This window comes from Pholis gunnellus, assembly GCF_910591455.1.
Source record: "Pholis gunnellus genome assembly, chromosome: 1".
NCBI classification, from domain to species: domain Eukaryota; kingdom Metazoa; phylum Chordata; class Actinopteri; order Perciformes; family Pholidae; genus Pholis; species Pholis gunnellus.
Window position 1 is genome coordinate 6,196,498 of NC_136528.1, and position 19,362 is coordinate 6,215,859.

Consider the following 19,362-nt stretch of genomic DNA (forward strand, 5'->3'; position numbering starts at 1 on the left):
TTTAGTGTCTCCACACACAGCTGATGTTACAGCCGTCTGACTCACTGGGATCTCGACTGTCAGTATCCATTACAACTTGTTAGCTTGTTTTTGACCACACGGGGTCATGTAGCCAGGGTAAATATTATGGTGTGTCAGACCACTGGATGTGATGTTGCCGTCATCGGAAGCCCGTTGCAAATGTTCGAAGGAATGATTTACGAACCAACAAATGTTGACTTGCCGAAAACATGAGCCTGCAGCGCCATAAATCTACATCAGACATGCAGGAGTGTGATTACAGACTGCAGCTTTGTCACTAGGTTATCCGTTGGTCTTGTTTTATGTTTCAATTAATCATCAGGGAATTAAGGGGACTAGAATACTTCTCTCAAGTAGAAATAAAGGTGTTTGACATATAGTAAAAATGTCCATATCAAATCATACCTTTAACAAATAAAGCTGGCAGAATTCTGTTTATTGTTGCCAACAAATCTCATAATCTTATTTTTGGCAAGTCTATTAGTTAGACCTATAAAGAACATATCGTTTATTTCCTAAAACAGCTGGTCACTGTTCTGTTTATCAAATGTCACTCAAACAGGAGGAAATAGTGCACTTGTTGGGGACTATTTCCACCTTAATCCATATTTGGTTGCTCTAGTAAGAATTTGGTGACCTTACACTGGCAGCTAGATTATCGCATGACCACATTTCACACGAAAAATCCATCTTGTCTCGCTTCAAGTGTTCAAAACAACAATGGCGGCTCCTTAAGAGGTTAGCATAGCTGCAATAGCATCAGTTATATCAGAACTGGAGAGTATTTCTTCATTGAAAATCGATGGACAAGATGTTTTTGCTCTTCTGCCGGCTGGCAAGAGTTTGATTGACAGATGGTTCATCCAATCACCTGCCAAGTATTCTTTTGAAGAGCCTTCCCTCTTGTGGGATTTAGTTGAAATTAGGTACAGTGTTCATGGTCAGGCTTTGATACACACACACAAAAAACGAGGCTCCAGTGGGTATCTTGTAAAGTTAAGATGACATTCCTTCTTTGTTCTCAACAGAGACACATTGTCCAGGGAATGGAATTTAGCTCTAAAAGCACTCCTCTTTAAGTGCACTAAAATATTTAGTTTTGTCCAACACATTCATATCATGGGGGCATTAGACGTTGTGTTGTGAGGAGATTCATCAACATCAAGGTGAAGTCCATGCAGTTACACAAGGGCTTGGAATTATTATAAACTCATGTAGATATCTGTAACAACATTTGCTGTAAGCTCATTAATTTTGTAGAAATGTTCCCGTCAGCAGTGAGTGGCTGCTCTGTTACTTGTATATACAGATAATGATTAGTTGAGTTCTCCGAGGTCTCTGTGCTTGTCTCGGCCTGTAGAGACATTTTCCTCTGCCCTCCCTTTACATCCATCTTTACTGCGCACACTTCACTGTTTAGTTGTTACTGAGAACCAGATAAGCCAAGTGTTTACAGTAATCATCACATTCATGCACGTACGCTCTCTCTTTCTCTGTGTGTTTTGCAGCTCACAATGTGGTGCTTGGTAATAAGAGGCTTCAGACCCGAAGAGGCACTTTACTACTCCTCAAAGACATTAATGGGGAGGTTGCTTAAGGGGGGGGGGGAGTAGAGTTTGAGTGTTACAACCCCCCCCCCCCCCCCCCCCCCCCTCTCTTTCAGGTTTCGTACTGAGCTTGGCAGCCTGCCAGTATGAATGGTGAGACCTTGATGGGTGGACTGGGTTTCACACAGCAGAGTTGATGAAAGACTGCAGGAGGTGGCATGAAAAATTATGTATATTACATGCAGCCTTAACACAGCTGCAGCCAGGAAGTTATATGTGCTGATGAAAAACGTCTCAAAATTTAAATCCGACTTTAAATATTGTAGAGTGCCGGGAGGATAACAACTGTAACTACTAGCGGGGCAGATCAGGCCAACTTCAGACTACGATTGTCCTTTTTCACAACAATACCATAAATTTAACGTGGCAACACCCAAAGTAGTTACGAAATGTTGTCATCACGGCAACAAGCACGATCCCATTGCTCAGACTGTCTGTAAGAAGTGGACGTAGTCATCGGGACGTCCCCCGTTGGTTTGTAGACTGCCGTTTTGAAGTCTAGAGTTCAGCAATTTTGCTGTCGCCATCTTGGATTAAGGCCGTCGCCATGTTGTTGTTTTTTGCAACCAATAAACAGAAGTTATCATATTTGGAATGTGGAGGAGTGACGTAGAGATGTCGTATACGGCTCTGGTAGAGACCTGTCAATCACAGTAAGCCCCGCCCAAAAGCATTTTGGGATTTAAAAATGATTCGTAAAAACCTGCTACTTCTCTTGTTGGTTCTTCTTCAGCGCCTTAATTGTCAAAAAGATATGATGAGGCTAAAAGTTTAACTGAACACTGGCGTATACGCGGACGTGGTGTTATGACGTGTTTGTGGATGTGGAGCTGACGGCTGTGGCAGAACCACGTTCTCGACCCGACGCCGTGAGGGTTTGATGTATCTGAGGATCTGTGGTAGGAAACAGTGAGGTACCGTCACACCGACCTGTGAGCCGTGAGACTTGGTCTAAACACGATGTCTGGATGGAAAACATCTGCTGCCTCTGTCCAGGCTGACGTTATCTCCAGCGTCTCTCCTTCACATTGAAGTCCAGTGAACCTCACGCTTCCGTGCAGGCTGGTTACTGCAAGTACAATAAATCACACGCACACGCAGATTCTCCGTGGGTGAAGGTTGCACAGATGCAGCGGACACGATGTGTTTACGCCAGCGGCACGGTAGTCTAAGAGACACTAATCAACGTCTCAATACAAACAGCTAAAGGCCACCAAACACAGCTGCAGTGAGGAAAAGTGGTGTATATGTGTAAAAATAACTTCACTTTTACTAAATGAAAATCACAAACATGCAGTAAACAGTCATCCAATGACTCGCTTATTGCCGACAGATGTTGCAGAAATGTGGCTCGAACTTGTGGGCTGCTAATAACTCAGACATCACAAGCATGTCAACAAAAGCCGAAACCAGCACAGACCACATCCAAGCCTCCTCCGTTCACGAGGCTGAACACAGATGCCGCTCCTCCTCCTCCTCCTCTTCTGGGAATGAGGTTCATTTGAGCCGGTTCGGCTCTGATCCTGCTCCTGTTGTGTGGGATTAAAAAACTATTTCAGTCGCTCGCACACAGCAGCAGAGGTGTGACCGTGCTGCCAACCGAGTCCCAGCATGCTAAAAATATAGAAGCACAATGGTTACTAGGGAGGTTTGTTTGGTCGATACAGTGATCACATATTCCTGAACTCATCTCTTGAATGATGGTTTGTCTGGTGATGGTGTTGAAAGCATTGACTGTCTATAAAAAGAGAATGTAGTCATCATGACGTCCCCCGTCGGTTTGTGGACTGACGTTTTGAAGCAATGAGTTTGGCAATTCTTTTTTTGGCACCATCTTTACTTTTTGCAAACGATGAACGGAAGTTACCCTATTAAAAATGACGTAGAGACGCCAGATACCTGTCAATCACAAGGTAGCCCCGCCCCAAAGCATACTAGAGATTGAGACCATAAACTCATGTTTACAATGTTTACTGAGGTAATAAATCAAGAGACAAGTAGAGTCATTTTCTCATAGTCTTCTATACAACCAGAGGAGTCGCCCCCTGATGGACATTAGAGAGAATGCAGCTTTAACACATGAAGCCTCGGCTTCTCTCTGCAGAACCGGAGGTTGCCGACAGGAAATAATGCGCATGAACTTTCAGTAGGGTTCCTGGTTTTGGGGGTTTGAAAATACAGCCACCCTAGATTACTCTTAGTATTATCAGAATGATATGAGGAAAAAATGACAACAGAACGCAGTTTGGCTGCTTCGCTAACAATACAATACAATAGCTCAATATGTCTTCACCTTTAACATTTCATTAGAGAAAGTCTTTTAGGATGAGGACTAATCGATGTGTTTCGCAAAGGAATCGAGTAACATTGGCTGGGGTTACCGGAGTATAAACTTCCCCAAATCCAGTAAAGATAACGTTAGCTTAAACTCTGACAGCAACCAGGAAAGGTTTCTACAGTGGGGAAGTAGCACTACTACCATAAAAATAGAGTAGGAGTAGAACGGACATTGAACTGTTTTCAACGGTCATTTGACTAAAAGAAAATGGGGTTTGTCGTTAGTTGTGACGGAAGAGAGCAGACCCAGCTCCAGAGATGGATAGCTGGCTAGTTAGCTAGTTAGCTAGTCCGTCTCCGGTTAATTAGTTTGTGAGTAAGTCCCTTTGAGCTAGGAGTTAATGTAACGGCTTCTTACCCTCTTTCTGATGAAATGGGCTCACTGCTGCCCCCTGTGGCTGTTTGGAGAAAGTCACCCTTTGCAAACTGCAGTTAATATACTTTCTTTAATAGAGTTTTCCAAAAACACTTTCAAAATGACATGAAAAACATGAAAGTTGTATTTTAGTATTTGTTTCACTCTACGTACTGTATGTGCGGATGTTTAGCGGCATTTAATCCTCAAAATAGATTTACACGTTTCCTTCACACACGTTTTATTCTGCAGTTAATAAACATTTAGTCCATCAAAAAGCGCCGGCCGCTTCCCCTCCCCGACTTTTATTCCATGCCAGCTACTTTTTGAAATCTGCCCAGCTTTTAAATGAAAACAGGACAAAGTGAACAAAGCACATTTCTATCTCGATCAGTATTACAACCACCTGCAGAAACACAATCTGGAGACGCTTTGGGTCGCAACTAGCTGACAGTTTTTCCTCTGAGGAGTCTGGGTGACGTTAGAGGAGAGTAGGACTCTCTGAGCTGCATACGCATCAGCTAAACATGTGGTCAGATATAAATAAAACAAGAGTGGAAGTCGAGGATGCTTCTCATTGCAAATAGTAAAAGAACAGAGACACAGGACACAGTTAACTGCAAGCAAATAAAAAAAAGAGACAGAGAGAGCACACAGGGAATGTGGAGACCATGTGGTTTAAATTATAATCTGTAAACTTTCTCTTCTGCTTGAACACCTGTACTTGTCATTCAGGATTATTATCTCTGGAGCAACAGACAAGCTTTTGAGCCGCTAAGAAGTTAGCGACAGAAATTCAAAAACGAAAGGAGCAACCAACTGCATTTACTGATTATTAAAGTAAATGATACAAGTAAATAAAGACATTCAAACATGTTCTTGTCATGACCAATGAGTGAATCAATTTCCTCTGAGAGGCTGGACCAGATCTCTACAAAAACAATAATAAATGCTTTAATGAGAAGGTTCAGTAGACGGGGAAAATTATAAAATGTCCTCATAATGAGTTAACAAGCAGGAAAGACCAGGACAACAAGGGAGACATTGTCAGTTTATAAAGACAGAGACGGAGAGGTGAGGTGAGGGTGGGAGGGAGGAGGAAGAAAAAGAGGCTTATGAAGGAGCTGAACAAGAAGAAACGACCCTGATACCGTCGAGGTCAGGGTCGACATGAAGCTGTCCCTTCTGATTCATGGCACAGTGTGAGGATGAAAGACGGCAACACGCTGGTGAACACACATCTATCACAGCAGAAGGTGGAGAAAACGCGGTTTTGTTGGCAGACGCAGGAGAAAAGACAACATAAGTGTTTGAGGATTTAGTGTCGAGGTATTTTGATGCTGGGGTTGCGAAAAAAGGGGACAGCGTAAATAAAATCACGCTAACTTCCACTCTTACATATTACAATTAATACCGTTTAAAAGGTTTGTTTGCATTGGTGATTAGTAATTTAAGGAGTTCCCTCCATGACTGCAGAGTCCACTGTCCACTGACGAAGACTGAAATGCAGTTGAAAGCTCCGGAAAAGGCAACTAAGTTAAAGTTACTGTGAGGAACTTTTATCTGGTCCTGAACCAGTCTCAGTTTAGTCCTGATCCTCTACCAGACCTCCATCAGTAAACAAGACCATCAGAGAGAAGATGGTCTATTTCTATGGAGTTATTCTTGATGCTCGTCATCGGAGACACCGGGTCGGATTCTGGTGAAACCAGATGAAATCATGCAGGTTCACCAGAAACTCCTTCAGCTCAGACTCCGGCAGAGACCGGTCCACCGTCGACAGACCCAGATCCTCCAGCAGAGACCGGTCCACCGTGGACGGATCCAGATCCTCCAGCAGAGACCGGTCCACCGTGGACGGATCCAGATCCTCCTCCTCCAGGAGCAGAGCTTCTCCTCTCTGGTAGTCAACACCGACACCACACTGCTGGAGACCCAGGACGTATTGCTGGACCCGCTGGAGGGAAGGGAGGCACAGGAGAACCAGAACCAGGACTGAGAGGAGCAGACTATCAGACCCTGCTGCAGTACAATGAGAGGTTTTATAAAGAGACTCTGGTGCTCAGAAACACTACCACTGTAGTCCACAGAGACGACAAAATCAACACAAAATTAAACTTCCTTGTAGTGACTTTAAAATCCTTCAGATTAACACGCGGACTAGTTTTCATTATGTAATAAACATTTCGTCTAACTTAGAGGTGATTATATCCCCAAAATGAATTAAAAGTTAACTACAGTAAACGCAGTTTGCAGCTACACAGTCGGCTTTAACGGACCTCATTAATTACATTCAGCCAGCAGCTCGGTTCAGTTCTCCGTCAGGAAGGTGCGCACGCACACACACACACACACACCATTCTCAGAGGAATTTCAGGCTGGCATCCTGACCTGCCCAGACTCCCTCTATGGACCAACTCCAGCTCTCTGACTGATGACTGTGATTATCTGTTCAGCTCCCTCACTCTCTGTGTGTGTGTGTGTGTGGTTTTGGGAACTCACTCCCAGATTGCTTTCTGTGTTTGAAGGTTTGGCTGATTTCCAGCAGCCCACACTGTCCATCTGCCAGACTATACTGTCCTCACACACTCTTATATAAATATATACACACACACACACAGAGAGTATGTGAGAACACAGAAACCGCAATTTCCACCCGCTGGTCACCAGATATCAGATTTATAAAGGCAAAGTTAACCAACTATTGGATCCACAGTTGTAAATCAGGGGCTTAAATCACTGTGAGGCCCTAAAAGTTTTACTGGGTGAACAATAAGCACAATGTTGTATGTGGAACTCATTCAATGAAAAAGATGGCGACGGCCAAATCGTCAAACTCAACGCTTCAAAACATCTGTCCACAAACCAACGAGTGACGTCACGACGACTACGTCCACGTCTTATAGACAGTCTGTGGTCACGTGACTGAATTTATATTGAAACTGTTTTTGGTTGCTGTGATAGCAAAGAAATCCTTTAACACAGTTCCATAGTAATTGATGTTCGCTGTCGTTAAATCAAGTGGCTATCTATCAAAGTTACACTTCTTTATTTCTTCTTAGCGTCTCTCCTCTGCAGCTTAGGAGGAAGAAACTGTTCGGAGGAAACACAGAAGGAATCTGGAGGTGAATTTCGTCGTTTAATCCCACAGTTCTCTGCAGAGGGTTGGAGGCAGAGACCATCACCAGATTGTTACCATCTGACTCCAATTTGGAAGCTCTGCAAATAAACACTTGAATATTACCGCCATCAGTTTCACCTGAAAGGACTTTCTGTAATACAAAGAAAAACAGAATCCGAGTCGAGAGATGTTTCACTTGACAGAAACATCTGGACTCAACTTTTAAGTCCAGAAGAAATGTTTGGCTTTTGGACAAAACTGAGGAAGATTGGTGACATAGTAGGAAGAGATTAGTCCACGTGTTGAACTGAAAAATCACCTCTGGCTCACGTTCTCTTCTTCTGTTTGCTTGTTTAAAAAAATAAATGAATCCGTTGTCCATCTGATCAATGATACCAAACCGACGGAAACAATTACGGAGCTGCTTGAAAAGCTGCTCACTTTAAAGAAAATAAATAAAACGCAGTTTTAGTTTGTCAGCAAACAGAAAAGGGACGTCCTGTCGGTGGGAGTTGAACATCTGGACTGCGCCGCACTGCTGCCATCTACTGGCAGGAACGACCACCACGGACCCTTTAATATACACAGTACAGAGTTTTATTGTTTATATTAAATCAGAAAAGATAAGCACTATAACATACGTTATACAACAACATTTTATATCTTGGGGGAACTCAAATGACATTACACAAAAAAGAAAAGAAAAAGTAGTAACAATAGTGGACAAAAACATTCTTTAAATAACAGAACTGTACATTCTTTTTAATATGCAACTAGAAAAGTAACCCCAAAAAAAGAGTGAGACTTACAGACAGAACAGGACAACGGGCGGTTAAAGCTTCTACTGACACAGGTTACTGCTGGAATATGAAAAGTCACACAATACAACAAAGTAAGGCAGCAGAAGGCGAACGTTTCGACAGCAGGAAAAATAAACACATTACAAACAAGAAGGGAAATCATACTGCAAAGCGGCTCCGTCGCTCACTCAATATCTTCAGGAGCTAACAAGAGAGCAGGTAGAAAAAATAAAAGTAGAATAGCTGATTGAAGATAAACTCTTAGAAATCAACCCCTCTTCATTGTAGAGTGGACATATAAATCTCTTTCACAAAAGAACTCAGTCCACAGTGCAGCTTCCACACCTCCTGACCGACGAGTAAAACAAACAAAGAAGTGCCGTGCACCATTTTGCATGCAGACCAGAAACAAAGTTACTTTAATTTGTTGTTGCTCTTGTTCTCCGACTGTTGATGCTCCCATGAGAGCGAAGACGCTCTTCTTACTGTGGACACTGGACACATGTAAGATTGAGATTTCTGGCTGATTTGATTCCTCCCACATTGTGCACATAACAATGAACACTGCATCACCCGTTCAACAGGCTGCACTTGATTGAGAAACAGTTGCATAGCTTAAAGGAGCAAAGTTAAGAAAATTGGCTCCAAATCCTGTTCAGAAACAATATTAAAAAGATTAGCTCTCTGACTTTATGAAAACGGACACTAGGGGGCGCTCAGTGCCTCAAATGGCCAAGTTATTACATAACCACCAGTGAATATGAGCCCTTTACAAAAACATGTCATTATAGGATCGTAAGAGCCTACAAAATATACATTTTCTAACATATCAAAATTAAACACCTGTTGCTGGTGTTTTGAAATGTGTGAATGTGCAGTGACTAAACATTTAGTCACGTAAAGTCTCACTTTTCTTAGTAATGGCTTCTCTCAACTTTTTTGGGTTAGCAGGTAAAAAAACAACATCATCCTTACCAGGTGTAAAAAAACATCAGTCTGTGAACCAATTAGTGCAAAAGAGGTTAAGTGCAATGTTACATGTTGTCCGATGTCCACATGTCCACAGTCTGTCACTGTACAGATAGCCAAAGATACTGAGGACGTGATGATCCACAGTAGCACAGCGCATGCCCTTATTCACAAGACTCAAGAGAACAATAAAAGCGCCGTTACAAGTCGGTACAAAATGTCAAAGAAAACGTAAGCAATGAATGTACATAAAAATATTTAAAAAAAAAATAAAACTCAAAGAAAAGCTCTGTTTTTATTTTAAACGGATGTCGACGCTGTCAGACATCCGTTTCTACTAGAGGACCGAGGAGTACACAACCAAATCAAGGGGAAATATAGCATTCATTCAAAACACCTTAGAATTTAATCTCTTAATTAGAAATTCAAAAATCTATACTTTTAAGTAAATTTACTTTTTAAAATCTCATCTTTGTAAACAGTTTGCCCTTTTTGTTTCGAGTTTGAAAATACATTCTAATCAGAGTGAAATTGAGGCTTTTATATATATATATATTTTTATATATACGCACATCTGTGGCAAACATCTAAAAAATAATCCGATATCATCTGTAAAGAAATACATTTTAAAGAAAAGCTGTAATCTCTCTAGTCTTCATTTCTACCATGATTGTTCAAGAGCCTGAAGTAGCCACGCCGGCACAGCTGGTCTTTACTTCACCTGAATACACCCGGGCCGCCAGATGTTTTACCACCAACAAGTCACTGCTCCTGGGCTGCCAGATGTGCTGTAAGTAAAGCTAATGTGTGTTGGCATTCCTGCTGCTCTTCAGCATTGCAATGGGGGTTGCTATGGTGTGTAACCATGGCAATGAGGTTGCCATGGCTTCAGGGGACTGTGAGCTGGTGATGAGAGAAAGAGAGAGACAGACAGAGAGAGGGAGAGACAGACAGAGAGAGAGAGAGAGAGACAGAGAGAGAGAGACAGACAGAGAGACACAGAGAGAGACAGAGAGACAGACAGAGAGAGACAGAGAGACCTTGTGGTCTGCAGGAGGTGCAGACTCTCAGAGCTGATTTAAAAACCCAAACTGCATCGATCCGCCTCGTTATAAGAATGTCTGAGAGGAAGAAGCTGGAGCATTACGAGGGGCAACTTTAGTGTAAACAGTGTTTGTTCACAAGTCTCCTCCTTAAAAAGTGTGTGTGTGTGCATGACTGTGCATGCGGTGTCTTTCACATTTAAATTAATCTTAGTGGCGGTGGACGCATGCACAGTGGCCCGATAGAGATCGTTTGCATGCATATTCTGATTTGTACACTCTATACACTGCAGGTCCGTGTTAGAGTTCCTCTTTCCGCCGCTGCTCTTTACGTTCAGAGTCTGTCGCTGCGGAAAGTGTCCTCCACGGACGGGTCCGGCAGCACCATGTCGGGGTCACTGAGCATGCTCAGACCGTCCAGGCTGAGGGGCTCGATGCGCAGCTCGTCCTCCAACGGGAAGCATCCCTCCGAGTCAAAACATTCAGGCACCGTAGAGAGAGCGCTGCTGATGTCCTTGGACAGATTCGGGTTGGAGTCATCTGAGAGAGAGAGGGGGAGAGAGAAACAGATGATGGTGGGTGAATGTTTTCTTCCGGTCTGGAAAAACACTTCCTCTCGCTCTAGCTAACAGTCTCACTGCCCTCGTCGTCAGTCATGACACCTCCTTTCCTTCTTTTTTTTAATACATCAGACACTCTCCTCCTTTATATTTAAACTGGAGCATCACCGTTTGTGCAGTTAGACCCAACTATCAGCACTCAAGTCCTCATGAAGATGAGCTCATTTTCCTCCTGTGAGGAAATATCAATGTACTACGCTCGATTCACAAAAAACAAGCTGCTCTTTGATTTGAATCACTGACATGACAACACACTGATAATATTTGCATTCAGTGAAATATTATCAGAGGCCGGCTGTGGTAAAAAGTACATTGTACTTTATCTCAAGTCTTTTTCCCTCGCCTCTCATCACAAACTGAATACTGAAAATACAGCACAAAGCTCTCAGCACTCGTCAGCCTCGTTTTTAGCAGCAGCTGTTTTCATAAACACTAACTGTACGTACCTGTCCAGCACTGAATGGTAAAACAAAAACGCGCGCGTGTGTTGATCTCATTTGTGCTCTCGGATTTTGACAGTGATCTGCCTTCATAGTGGACGTAGTCGTTGTGACGTCACCCGTTGGTTTGTGGACTGATGGTTTTAAGCCTTGAGTTCCGTCGCCATCTTTGATTACGGCAGTCGCCATGATGTTTTTTTGGCAACCGATGAACGTAAGTCACCATATTTGGAATGTGGAGTACGGACGCTGTATACGTCTCTGGTAGAGACCTGTCAATCACTGTGTAGCTCCGCCCTAAAGCATCCCCTGCTTTATGGTCTGTTTGACTCTAAATGGACCATCGTTTACTAAATGAACATCATGCTGTATTGAAGAAGACTTGAAACTAGAGATTGAGACCATAAACTCATGTTTACAATGTTAACTGAGGTAATAAATCAAGAGAGAAGTAGAGTCATTTTCTCATAGACTTCTATACAACCAGAGGAGTCGCCCCCTGGTGGACACTAGAGAGAATGCAGCTTTAATACATGAAGCTTTGACTTCACTCGGCAGAACCGGAGGTTGCCTCTTGTTTCTCTATGAATTCGGGGTTGATGGATTTGCTCCAAATAGGAACTCCGACTTTGAGTGGCATTCAATTGTAGGAGTTTTGAGTTGTCTGGAAGCATCTTTTTCCGGGAATGTCGCCACAGGCACCAGGTTCGTAATATAAATATTGCAATACTTATGTCAGCGCACTACATGCTCAATGACCATCGTGTTACCTCATACGGCGATAGATACCGAATTAACACACTTTTACTTCATGAAAATCTTCCAAGACTGCCGCTTTAAAAAGGAAACAAAATAAACATCATCTTTCCCAGGATGCACCTGTGGTGGCCTACAGTAAAACTCACCAGTGAGTATGATGTTGGGCAGTCCTCCGCTGCAGTTGGAGTACAGCATGTTAGACCTCATGTGCATCGGGTCCTGCAGGCTGCCGCCCAGCCCCGAGAAAGCAGCCTGGGAGTAGTAGAGCAGAGAGGAGGAGGGGTCGAAGCAGGAACCCCCCGCTGTGGAGCTCATCGCGTTTTCCAACAGAGCGAACTGGTCCAACTAGACGGCAGATGGCGGAGAGAAAAATGGCAAACGAAAGACAAGAATCAGTTGTTGAGTTCACATTGGCAGCCTGGTTCTATGTGGTGCCTTCAAGTGTTTTCTCACAACATCCACAGCCCATAGAAGACCTTGTTAACACTGCTGATGGAAAAGACAAATTCTGTTGAGCTCTGTGGTCTGACAAAAACTTAATTACTACAAAAACAAGATGAACTGCTGCCACAGAGACAGTTCTCCGGTTAAACTGCTGAAAAAAGTCCTCATCATTTATTGGCTGATGAAATTCTGTTGCTTTAACCTGTAAAGGGTTCACATCTGCGTACGGAGTAGAATCTGCTTTGAGTCAAGGTTCTCGATCACCACGCAGGGTTTATGCTGCCTTCATGTGCTGTCGGAATAATCGGAAATGAGGCCCCCCAAGTGAGAACATTTTGGTACATAACTTGCAGAGTTGACGTCATATTACGCAGAAACATGGGAGACGAAAGTAAATGTGTTGATGGTAAGAATTATTTCTATTAATTCACGTAATGTTTTTGACACTCATGTCGGTCAGGTTAAACATATTTCCTAACTCATCTGATCTGTTTCCTTTGCTCTTCGTTGTCTGGCAAATACTGGGAACAGCTATCAACGTGTTGTTTAAAATACAAAGCATCTTCTTTGTAGCGTTCACATTTTATTCCACATAACTCATGAACACACCGCAGTCATAAAAACGACTTCCCAACTCTGGAAATGTTGGGACCTGCATTCTCTCTAATGTCCACCAGGGGGCGACTCCTCTGGTTGTATAGAAGTCTATGAGAAAATGACTCTACTTCTGTCTTGATTTATTACCTCAGTAAACATTGTAAACATGAGTTTATGGTCTCAATCTCTAGTTTCAAGTCTTCTTCAATACAGCATGATGTTCATTTAGTAAATGATGGTCCATTTAGAGTCAAACAGACCATAAAGCAGGGGATGCTTTATGGTCTTTTTGGGTATAATCCAAGATGGCGACTGAGAAATCGCCAAACTCGAGGCTTCAAAACATCAGTCCACAAACCAATGAGTGATGTCACGATGACTACGTCCACGTCCTATAAACAGTCTGTAGTCAGCAGCCACTTTTGTGGCGATAAGGAAACGCTCAACAAGACGACAATGTGTTTTCCTTGTTGCAACGCTATTAGCAACCAAACATTACTGTTTAAAAAGTCTCTACGGAGATTAATTCTGACTAATGATTGAGTGCTTAAACGTGTGTTTACGGTTGTGTGTGTGTGTGTGTGTGTGTGTGTGTGTGTGTGTGTCAACCTGTACCTGATAGGGGTGGGTCTTGGTCTGGCGATTGGAAAACTGTTGCTCCATAAAGGGGTCGTTGAAGAATGTTGCCATGTTGTTGTGCTGTGAGGGGAAAAGAAGAAAAACACATCATCAAATCCGGAGAGAAAGAAAACTGTTTTATACGATGTGTGATGTAAATAAATAATTAAAGGGGCCATTAGTCTACCCGAGACTATAATCAAATCCCATTATAACCATGAAGGGTTGCTCGGGCTAAAATGATAAGTTCACTAGTCAATTTACAGAAAATGTGAGTGTTTGTTGGTTCTAAGTGAATATCTTTAGGATTTGGACTTTTGGTCGGACAAAACTATGGATTCTGGGAAAATATTGACACATTACCCAGACAAGGTTCATTCCCATCATGAGCATGCTGTTATTGCCATCGTTTAACTGCTTAACTTTGAATTTGAACACAAGAAAGTGGATAAGCAGCCAACTAGTGTAATAATAACAATTCTATTTATACACCACTTTCACAAAGTACTCAAAGTAAGATTTACAGAATGTAAGCCTCCCCTACATGACACACATAAGGAACACAGGAGCACATATAATTAAGCAGCATACATAAAATGGAGGCTAAATAAAATGTCCTCCCCTATTTCTTTGAGTCTCCAGCCGCCACTGACGTGGGTTAATACAATTACAATGTTGAATCTAATCTCCTGCATTCATTTCTACCCTGCAGGGAGACAAGAGTAGATTATGATCATCAAGAGTGCACAGAACACCACAAAGACTGGGGCACTAAATATGATTTTGTGTGTGTGTGTGTGTGTGTGCGTGCTAGCGTGCCTTACACACACACACACACACACACACACACACACACACACACACACACACACACACACACACACACACACACACACACACACACACAAAGACACTCTTCATGGCACTTACTTGGCTCGTGTTGAAGTCCAGTTGGATGCTCTGAAGAGGGGAAAGAGGCTGCTGCTGCTGCTGCTGCTGCTGCTGCTGGTGGTGTTGGTGTTGCCGGCCCTGGTCCACTGCATGCTGGGGTTGCTGGTAGAGCGGATAGGGTGGCGGCGGCTCTCTTGGCATGTTGCTGGTATCCAAAGCGACTCCCTACACAGGACAGAGAAAGCCAACACGAGTCACTGAAGACTGAAGCAAGTTTAACGAAGAGAGTTTGGACTTGAAGTTGATTTATTCCGATTGTAACGTCATTAGTCAGCTGCACTCTCCCCATCAAAGCAAGAGTAAAAAACAAATGCACCAGTGTATTCTTTTTTGTACTGGCAAGAATTTTCACTTGGATGTCAGACTTTATTTTACATCATCGTACATTAGTTCTTTTTAGATTTTTTTTCTTAGTCTGCACAAAGGGATTCTTACACTACTTATTTCTATAGTTAGTTACAAGGTTTTTCTATCGTCGTTGCACAAACGAAATGTAGGTTGTAGTCCCATTTTGCTACACAAGAAAAAGACAGAAACTATAATTATATTGAGGCTGGAGGATGAGTCTCTCAGCCCAGAGGAAAGAAGCTGCTTTGAAGTCTGGCGGTTCGGCAGCTGATACTTCTGCATCATCATGGACACGTTGATATAAGATTATACTGTTACAAAGTAAACAAACCCTCTTTGTTATTCGGGGAATGTGAAGGCAGGCGTACCTGTGTGATGGGGGACAGCGAGGGGGACATGGTGGGAGACAGCTGCTTGGCCAGACCTCTGCGCTGCTCGGTGCCAGGAGACAGCGTGAGGGGGCTGATGGGAGCCGGCCGCCGCCGGGGGGAGTTGCTGGACAGACGCAGGGACGAGTTGATGGAGGGATTGCTGAGCGACGACTGCAGCTGGCAGTTGTTGAGGGACGCCTGGATCGAGGGATTGCTCAGAGACGAGGACAGACCTTCATTGGGGGGATAAATATCAGAGTGTAAATGTGCATCAGAATGAATCTCATAGAAAAAGGCGGCTGTGAATCCGGAGCAGACACTGGAAGTCAACTGGGAACATGTGGAAGTTATGATGCGGTATGTACTCTGTTTTCTGGCGTGCTCTCCAGTCCCCAACACAAAAACACTGTATTGTGTGACCAAGGAGGGAGAGAAGGACGCAGAGCAGAAGGAAAATGAGAAGACAGTGGGGGGAATCTAAAGGGGAAAGAAAAGAGCCGATTGTAGCGAGCCAGAACGGGGTCAAAGTGCCTCTTTCGCGTTGGTGCTCGGCCAAGCTGAACTGTGTTCGACAAGGGAGGAAACACAGAGGGAGTGTGATCAGGTCAGGCAGCGGAGTGAGGAAGTGGGAGACAGAGAGATCATTCAAAGAGCGATGCAGAATGTACGGTCGGCTGGCAGAGGAGGAGACCTGGAACCGGCTCAATGCTCCTCAAAGCTCCTCAAATGCATCAAACCGGCAAAAGACTAGAAAACTCCACAGACGACGATGACGATTCAGAAGGGAGCACATGTTGAACGAATAAGTAGATTCAGATAACAAGCTGAATGACAACGTGGACTATGGTTAGAGTTGCGTTGCTAGGCAACAGGAGACAAATTATGGTAAGTGACGGTACCAGAGCGGAGGCCAACATTCCTCAAGAACCACGAGTCTCATTTCATTTCATTCAGTACCTCACGGAACAAAAAGTGTTTCAGTGCCCCACGGCCACTTAAATGAATTCAATCAGAAGTAAACAGCCGAGGAGTTAAAGAAAACAACCTAATCCAAGTTAACACCAACGCAACAACACAGGAGAACTAAATATCAGATCTCTGTCATCTGAAGCTAAAGTAATGAAGAATATGGCAGAAGAAATGTAGAATTTTTGAAGGGCTTCGGACTTCAGAGTGGTTGAAAGGATTTTTCAGGAAGGTGGTGAAAAAAAAAGAGGTCTGGAGGCTTGTAGACCAGCTGCTGTAACAAAACACTACGTATATATGTTTTCACCGATAAGGCGATCGGCCATTGGTCTCAGCAGTAAAACAACGTGATCGGGACATAACCTGTTTTTGTGCTGATCTGATCCGTGACTGAAAAGCGTGAGTTTCATGATCTGTTGCTCTTTACTATTCATCAATGTTCCTGTGTAGCGTCTGGAGAACCTGCTGCTGCAACACAACAATTTCCAACAATACCCATGCACTTGTCCTCGCACACACACAAGCAGCAACACACGTATGCAAACATGCACGCACGCTCTCCACCCACCCTGTGAGTTGCCGATGCCGAGGTGCATCATGGCGGCCGGCAGGTTTCCGGTGCTGCTGCCCCCGCTGAGGTTGGAGTAGCCTCCGTTGTCCTCCGGGTCCAGCGGCGTGGAGAGTGGCGAGGTGAAGTGCAGGTTGCTGAGGTCCGGCAGGGAGCCGCTGGTATTTAACAAGCCCTGGTAGTGGGACAGACCCGGGTTCTGCTCCGGAGACGGGAATATACTGCAACAAACGTACAGAGAAAACTCGCTTTGATGCGGACGCTCACAATCGCATTTTTTAATGAATGTAAATATTGTGCATAATCAAACTCAGGGTCATTAAATGTGCTGCCATTGCCATTTCAAACTGAAAAGATGTTTCTTTTGACTCCCGTCCCCCCCCCCCCACCCACTCACTCCATTTCCTCCATTATTTCTCTAATTTCCATTTCTGCTCATATGCTGCATTAACAGCGTATGAGCAGCAACAGTGACTCATTGTTGTCCGTCCCCACTCACAAACACAGAGCACAAGACAATGAACAAACGCTTTCCTCCACAAACACACAAATGGTGTCTCTCTCTGTCAGATAAAGAGGCAGCATGAAATAAAGATCAATCAAGATTCTTCTTATCTATCGTGAGGACATCTTTCTAAGAATCTCAAATCTCTTAAGTCTCTACAGAAGACTGTATTGCTCTGTGTGTGACGATAAAACCTCTACATTATGCCCGAACATGTGCTGGCAACAAAAGCGAACGAGTTGCGGGTAGAAAAAGGAGGCGGCCGTTTGCTTCTGAATCATGACATGACACCGGATGTGACTTGCAGAGGGAAAACAAAGCCTCTGGAATCTGATTGTACTAACTCTGTTCCTCTTCTTCTAGGGTTAAAGGTGTAAAGAGGAACACAGACATCCTGTCTGACGAGGTGGTGATGAGCTGCATTTCCTGTCTGTTGACCAGCTACAGCAGCGCGTTTATGCCCATAAAGAATGCTTTTGTGTTAACGTCACTCTGATGAAGATTTTGGTGCAATCGAATAAAAAGAAAAAGGTTCATTTGTGATTAAGCAAAATAAAAAAATACACCTTCAGACTCACTTGATTCCAGGCACTTCACAAGATTTAGGCCTCGATGCCAGAGACTGAGAGAGAGAAAATTACAATTAGATGATAACACTCCCAACATTGCATTTTAACTGTAGATTGCTGTTCAGCTTTCCGGCACAAAAAACGTACTGTGGTTGCACGTGTACTGATTCAGTCGTTGCACCCACATGTGATGGCAGCGAATGCCACAACATTCAGACGATAGTCTGCTTCCACATGGAGTTACCAGACTATCAAACGGACATTGGTGTAGCGAGTGATTAGCGAGCAGCCTCACCTTCTTGGCCTCCCACAGCTGCTTGGGCAGCAGCTTACCGACCCCTAACAGATTGTCCTCGTTGGTCAGCGCGGGGAAGGAGAAGACTGCGGAGAGAGGAAGGTGAATTAAAGGTGTGTGTTCACAGCCAAGCTAATATCGACGATCTCTCGATTGCTTAAGGAATGTTCCACTCACCATCTCCGGAGACGTCCACCTCTGACTCGTTTACGCTGGCTGCATTCCAGCCTCCACGAGAAAAAAAAACAAACAAAGAGGGGGGGGGGGGGGGGGGGGGGGGGGGGGGGAGAAATAAAGCAAAGACATAAAAAACTAAAGCTAAGGAACATTAGAGGATATGTTTGTATTATCCCGGCATGTCTGGCACAATAATCAGTCGCTCTGACAGGAATACACACTAAAAGTTTGAAGCGGGGGGAGGAGGAAAGAGACGGCCATTGTTTTTATTGTGCCATAAAGGAGCCCTCTCCTCCTCCTCACTGAAGACCCGACGCCACATACACGTCTTTCATTCCTTTAACTGACTCTCGTGTTTGACCACAGCACTTCCAGTGCGCTGGTACTTAATGAGGAAATATTGTTTTTCTGTGTCTCTTGATGTCATCTTCTATTCTCCTCATCGCTTTCACATTAGTGCTTGAACCACTGCCCGTTCCTTCCTCCTTCACAATAAAAGCCCTGGACATGAACATTGCACAACTGTTTACCAGAGGGAACTAAAATTCATGCAATAAAATATCTTACAGCAGTTTAGGCTTTTCAACAGAAAGAATCTGCAAGAATCTATTCAAACCTTTAGACCGAAAAGGCGACGCAACTGTTGCAAATATTTGTGCTGTTAATTTGTCACGCAGCCTGTGTGTAAAGGCCTTAAAGCTCATTTTGAGAGGCAGTTTTTTTGGCTGCTGAAGGAGCAGATGAAACAATGAAGAGATACAACAGAGGAGCAACTGGTAACGGAAACGGGACAACTGGGACGAAACACTACTGGCTTATGTTGCTTGGATCACTTACACTGTGCGATGCATTCGATATGGGTGTTGTAAACGCTCAGGATT

General features: G+C 43.8%; 1 protein-coding gene across 1 annotated transcript in view; it reads right to left on the bottom strand.

The window, feature by feature from the left end:
* Positions 1 to 8,022: 8,022 nt before the first annotated feature.
* Positions 8,023 to 19,362, bottom strand: part of crtc3 (CREB regulated transcription coactivator 3) — a 37,677-nt gene continuing 26,337 nt past the window's right edge. The window contains 9 exon segments of the mRNA XM_079186128.1: positions 8,023 to 10,793; positions 12,219 to 12,417; positions 13,729 to 13,812; positions 14,662 to 14,847; positions 15,399 to 15,634; positions 16,936 to 17,156; positions 18,019 to 18,062; positions 18,305 to 18,390; positions 18,482 to 18,532. Coding sequence (XP_079042254.1) covers positions 10,588 to 10,793; positions 12,219 to 12,417; positions 13,729 to 13,812; positions 14,662 to 14,847; positions 15,399 to 15,634; positions 16,936 to 17,156; positions 18,019 to 18,062; positions 18,305 to 18,390; positions 18,482 to 18,532 — 1,313 coding nt within the window. The 3' untranslated portion in view covers positions 8,023 to 10,587.